Below are 6,324 nucleotides of genomic sequence, written 5' to 3' on the forward strand. Positions count from 1 at the left end.
CTTGTTCCAGACCTATGTGCGTCCTTGCTGATCCTTCTGGTTCCGACTCCCCAGTCTGACTCTGGCTTCTGATTTTAATAAGACCCTTGGCCTTGCCTGATTCTGGTTCTCGCTCTTGATTCTGGTTTGACCTTCAGCTCTGGCTTTTGGCTCCTGATCCTGGTTAACCCTTGTCTTACTCTGTCTCCTGCTATGGCTTCTGACCTCCGCCTGTTTTGACTTGGGCTAAACCCAAATCCATTTCTGATGCCAGACCCCTTCATATCCCCCACTCCTTGGGAAACTGATCTGGACTGTTTGCGTGCTTCATGTGTCTAACTAGTAGGCAAGACTGCCCAAATCAGAGTTCCCTAACATACCTGTCCATACAAGTCTTAGGCTGAGTGTTACTGCGTTTGGAAGATCCTGTCCTATTGCCTCACTACTGATTTCTTAAATGCTTTGTTTTCTCAGCATTAGTGGACTGGGTAGGAACATCATCCTGACTACGATGCCAGCTGGGACCAAGCTGATTGCTGGGAACAAACCTGTGAGCTTTCTAACTGCACAGCAACTGCAACAGCTGCAACAACAAGGCCAGGCCACACAAGTAAGGGCACATAGATGAACTGCTTTTTTCTGATGTAGCATCTCCATGAGGGTGTCTCGCCTGATATGGGAGGTTCTGTGGAAACTTATAGTGTCCACTCTGTGAATGCATGTATGTAGCGTCAGCACTTAGCATGTCTGACGTCTCATCCCATTCCTTTCTGTTGTATATTCTGTCCAGATAGTTGTTTTAAATCTTCATGAACTGAGTTACTCAACAATGAGAGGGGAAAAAAGCAGGAATAATATTAGCAGGCAAACAGTCAACGTGCAGGCCTTCCTTCCTTCCTTTGTTCTCAGTAGAGGCTGAAGAGATTGCCTCTTTTACCTTATACTGCTGTAGCACCTACTTCTAGACACCTGCAGTTCTAACTCCCTCTCTTTCCTGGGGTAAATCAGCTTTATGCACAAATAACCCAACCCGTGACTTGGGTCTGATGCTGTAGAATACTGTGCGAGCCTTTCCTAATGCTCCTGTGGAAATGTATAGTATCTTACCAGATTCCTTATTCCAGAAAATCTGGGAAGGCAACAGATTTGGGTTTTTGTTCAAATGTCAGTTGAGCCTTTTTCTTTGTAGTTTGTTTGGCTCGCCCCCAGCATTCCCTCTAATCTGCGCAGTGTGCGCAGGCGGACTTATACCATACTGCCAGGCACGCCTGCGCAACTGTGCATGCCACACAGCTTAGAGGGAACACTGCTCCCCACCCTCGCCACATCATCCTGGACCATCTGTGGATGCAATTATCTTGTGGGTGCCAGACTCTTCACTGCATGCATTTTGGGATCAAGTGCTCATGTGGAGGTCATTACCCCTTTTAGCTTTGGTTGTGGTTTGAAGCAAGTGAAGGCTCTGCCCCCAGTCACAGTGCTGCTGTTTCATAGAGTCATGACATCAGACTTTGCTCTGGAATGAGTTAAGTGTTCTTTCATTTCAAACAGGTGAGAATTCAAACAGTCCCTGCCTCTCATCTTCAGCAAGGAACAGTGTCTGGTTCTACCAAAGCAGTCTCCACTGTTGTAGTGACGACAGCACCATCTCCAAAGCAGACCCAGGATCAGCAGTGAATGTTGGCTGTGCAAATGGATTGCTTTCCAAGACCTTCTCTGATCTTATTATTCTCCTGTTCATCACCAATCAGGACTTCTTAGGTGCAATCACAGACTGTTCAGCCTGCAAGGTAGAAATTTGAGAAGTCCTGTCTGTGCCAGAAGCAACAAATGTTTCTTGCCTGGAGTCAGCATTTTTGTATACAGCAGAAATCCCAGTATAACTAACATGTGATGCTGTATTTAAAAACCTGAACATTTCAGTCCAGATTTGCAAAACAAGCTCCCCAGCAGTGACCTTACTAGAGACTTCATTCTACTCATCTCTTTCTAGTTGCCCTTCATGCAAATACCAGTCTCTCATTTCAGTGTGTTCTGGGTTACCTTAGGTAAATAACCCGTGGTCTTCCTTAACTAGGAGAACCAGCTGTAAAGGGAGCCAGATTCTGTAATTCTCTAAGGTCATGGCCAAGCACATCCTTATTGGAGTCCAGCTGTCTGTTGCGTTTATACTTTGTAGAGGTGATTTTAAAGTTGGTGGCTTGAACACCAGATTTTATTTGGGACATAGCCTGTAGTAGATCCCTAACAAAAATTCTATATATTTATTTATTTTATAGCTTTTAAAGACTTGTTCCTGCTTCCTAACCCATATTCCTTGTTGAGCTGCTGTCACTGTTAAACTGAAAAGGTTTTTTCTTTTTATTATCTTAACAAAAGCAGGATAGAGAGTCCTTTCCCATAAGTGTGCCTGATCAAGGCCACTGCTCTTGTAAAATGGCTAGTAATTATTGGGGGAGGATCAATATATGTATGTCTTATTGCAAGTGTGAGCACCCAGCAATGGAATAGAAAGAAGAGTCTCTCGGGGAGTTTTCTTTCTTGCATTCCTCGCGAGAAGACGACTGAGCCTTTTTCAGCTGGAGAAGACTGCAGTTTGCTTTTAATGATGGAGAACACGCTTTCAACTGTTTGAACTGCATTCTCACAGATTCTTGCAGATGAAATGTTTAAGCTCACTGGCCTGGCCTCTGTTTTTTGTTTTTGGGTTTTTTTTCTCTGATTTTTTTTACCTTGATATACAAGTTGTTGGGATTTTGCACATTACAGATCAGGAAGTGATCTGACTTTGACTTCAGACCAGTTCTGACATCCCCTGGGTTCTTTTTCTGAAGGAAGCCAGAGGATACATGGGGCAGAAAGAGAATAAAGATGCAGAAAGCCTTACAGATCTAACTTCCCTCCCGCTTACAAGATTCTACCTGCCATCTCTCTTCAGTTCCCTACAGGACAGTTCATTTCGGCAGGGAAGGAGTTTGACCATACTATACTATGAACTGTGAAGTGTGATCATCTAACCTGCCAAGGGCTAATACTATTCTTCTTCTACATCTGTAAAAAGGTTTCCTTTATGTTGTTTCTCTTGTGTTGTTTCTTTTTCTTTCTTTTTTTAATATGAAGTTTGCCTTTGATTTTGTCAGTAAATGCATTCTATTTAAAGAGGAAAACCCTGCTGTTTGTTACATTCCAGTATTTAGCTGAATTGTGTAAAGCTGGATTCTGCTCAGAACCCTTGGTTGTAGCTCTGTGTTGCTGGCTTAGGTACAGTCAGTAATGTCAGTAGGAGGCTTTGATGGAATTCAGGTTGAACTCTTCCGTGTTGCGCAATTTTTTTGAAATGTAACTAACCTGGTTTGGAAAAGTCGGGTATAAAAAAAATGGAATTTTTATATAAATCCAAGCCCAAATCAGGAGACTCACTTTGTCCTATATCACTCCCAGTCATGTCTAATGTAATGGAATTAAGTATTGGATGCTCCTTACAGCATGTAGTACTGTAGCTTTAGGCTGGGTACAGACATTCAAAAAGCCCGAGGTAGAATCAGTCTAAGTTGCATGGTTTTCTGTAAGCAGTGTAGTTTTAGATCTATAGTGAACAGAACACACATTCACCCTTTAGTGTGTGTTGGAGGAACAAATCTAACACTGGGTTCCACCCTTTTTAAACTAGTCAGTGTGTGCCGAACTTCTGTTCTGCTATGGGTATAGACTAGTTTCCAATCACTTATACCGGTAAAAGTGTAACTTCTGTATCTGGCCTTAGTGTATCTGGTTGTTGTTAATTAGTTGTATTCTGTGACACATGAACTCCTGACATTACTAGGATTCAAAACACAAGAAGCCTGTCATATCAAGAACTTGACACTGGTGGTAAGATTTCACCCCTGCTACAGAGGGATAGATTTACTCTAGCCCAGTCAGGTCAACGATGCAAGAGAACTTCTCCCACCTTCCCAGATCCTTTTGATGGCTCCAGTTCTGCTTTGTAAATAACAACTACTAGTAGAGGGATATTATTTATCAGAGTCACACCTCAAATCTAGTACTCAGAGGTCGGGGCTCTATTTGTGTTCAGTGCTATACATACACAATGAAAATAGCCCCTTCCCTGAAGAACTTAACCCATGAGTTTTTGTCACCCGTCCAGTCACTTCTCCCAGGCACATTAACCTTGGTTCCGCTAGCCCAAAAAAACGTTGAAAGGTGTCTTCACCCAGGCTGGGTCTTCAGAACCTTGTTTCCTAGCATCCTCGGGGTCATTAAATAGAAGTGGGTCCTTCGTTGCTCTGCTGTAGCTACCGAACATGGGCATGAGCGGCCCTCCTTGGAGTACTGCTGTTCTCACCACCATTCTGTTAGCATTTGAGGTAAGCTTCTCTTAAAAGGTGCACAGTGGATGGCCTGGAGGAAGTCTACACTGATGTTGCACATTCTCTGTCGTTTCGTTCTGCAAGGCCTATAATTTGCAGGGCTCTTGCTTTTGGTACCTTTTCATCACTAAATCTAGTGTAAAAATTAGGACCTTGCTATATACAGAAATGTGGGCTGTTTGTTTTCCACTGTGTTAAGAGATTACAACCAAAGCTATGAGCCAGTTCTTCTTAATCAAACACCTTTAAGTGCTTGGGCGTAAAAATGCCTTTATTCCTTCTTCCTCAACCGGTGCCATCAATGCACTTTTTCACACCAAGAACTAATAAACAGTGCTTACGAAAAGCAGCCTAAATACATGCCCGTCAAACCAATGCCTTTCATTGTAACCTGAGCTTGATTTTTAACAGTTGCTGTTACTTGATATCATACGCCCCTTACGTTCTTAATATAGGGTACCTTACGAGTGACATATGAGTTGAGTTGCACAGAATTCTGTTTTAATGAGAGGCACAAACTAGACCCTGATTTAAATGCTTTTAGGGGCCATGTTCCATCTTCAAAATACTTCACTGTCATTCTGGGCCACTGAGACTTGGTCAGAGGCTCATAGGATTTCAGGGACAAATCCAGGCTGAGCATATAGCCATTCCTAACCCCTCTAACTGAACACTGCCTATTTGTAAAATTTGGGCATTTTCCTTCCAAGCCTTACTTACTTAGTGCTGTACCTATGATGCCAGCTCAGCACCTCATCTCAACACATGCCTTAAAACAGTCATCTCAACCACCGTGCTGTGGCACCCTGGGGTGCCTTACCATCATTTCAAAGGTGCCACTCAGTGTTATTAGCGCTAAGTGAAAGCATGATTGACAAGATAAACCCAGAGATTTCAAAAAAGAATATACTGTGTTAAAAACATTCTCCCCTGTTGTGATCCAGCTGAGTTCTTTGAAGCAAAATTGCTCTAGTATTTTTCTGCACTCAAAAAAGGAGTGAAAACTAAGAGCTGGCATTTTCCACAGAATGTCTCCAGTCGAAAAAGGTCGAGACTCACTGCTTCAAAAGCACAAGTAGATGGAATACAGGCCGAGACCAACCAGAGCAGGCAGTTATGTGGTGAGGGAGAATGTGCTGCTCTTCCGCTTCTCCCTTGAAAAAAGGAGCCTTGCTTTGCAAGTAGGTTTTATTGTTAAACTTTGGTTTAAACCTGATGCATAAAAAGAAGCAGAGGGCAGGGATGGACTAGTGATACTGTATTACGTAAAATTTTCACAAGTGTCTAAATCAGGAGCTGGCAACCTAGCTAAAAGGGAAGCTTACACGCAATGGCAGGGAGGAGCCCATCACCAGGGAGGACTATACTGTGGTTGCTCGGGGCTGCAGGGGGGAGGTCAGGAAGGGCAAGGCGGAGATGGGACTGGGACTAGCTTTCCGGATCAAGGACAAGAAGAAGGGGCAAAAAGAAGGTACCAGGTAGTGTGGGGCCCCTGCAAGACACGCTAGGAAATCAGGTCATCACACCAGATGACAAAGCTAACCTGTTTAACAACTTTGCCTCCATTTTCTTGAGCAGAGACCAGATCAGCCCCTCCACCAGGTCCCCCTCAGGCCCCAGGGGAGGCGCACCTAGGCCAAGGGTCAGGGAACTTGTGGAGGAACTGGATGTATTTAAATCAGCTGGTCCGGATGATTTCCACCCCCGAGTGCTGAGGGAATTGCGGGACCCCTGGCACGGCTACGAGCACTCGTGGTGCTCTGGTGTGGTGCCAGAGGACTGGAAGGGGGCCAATGTGGTTCCCATCTTCAAAAAAAGGAGGAAGGAGGACCTTGGGGAACTATAGGCCAGGTAGTCTTACCTTGATCCTGGGTAAGCTTTTTGAGAGAGTTATCCTGGCTCATGTCCATGAGGGGCCAGCAGGGGAGATTATGCTTAGGGGTGACCGACACAGATTCATTAGTGGCAGGTCCTG

The 6,324-nt window shown here is 44.3% G+C and overlaps 1 protein-coding gene across 3 annotated transcripts in view; it reads left to right on the forward strand.

Annotated features, from left to right (window-relative positions):
- Positions 1-4,591, forward strand: part of NFRKB (nuclear factor related to kappaB binding protein) — a 32,410-nt gene extending 27,819 nt beyond the window's left edge. For all 3 annotated transcript variants that reach the window (XM_090027342.1, XM_090027344.1, XM_090027343.1), the window contains 2 exons: positions 454-589; positions 1,531-4,591. In XM_090027342.1, coding sequence (XP_089883468.1) covers positions 454-589; positions 1,531-1,656 — 262 coding nt within the window. In that variant the 3' untranslated portion in view covers positions 1,657-4,591. The remainder of the gene's footprint in view (positions 1-453; positions 590-1,530) is intronic.
- The last annotated feature ends 1,733 nt before the right edge of the window (positions 4,592-6,324 follow it).

Source organism: Crocodylus siamensis, chromosome 14 (assembly GCF_052110815.1).
Source record: "Crocodylus siamensis isolate JL-2025a chromosome 14, ASM5211081v1, whole genome shotgun sequence".
NCBI classification, from domain to species: Eukaryota; Metazoa; Chordata; order Crocodylia; family Crocodylidae; genus Crocodylus; species Crocodylus siamensis.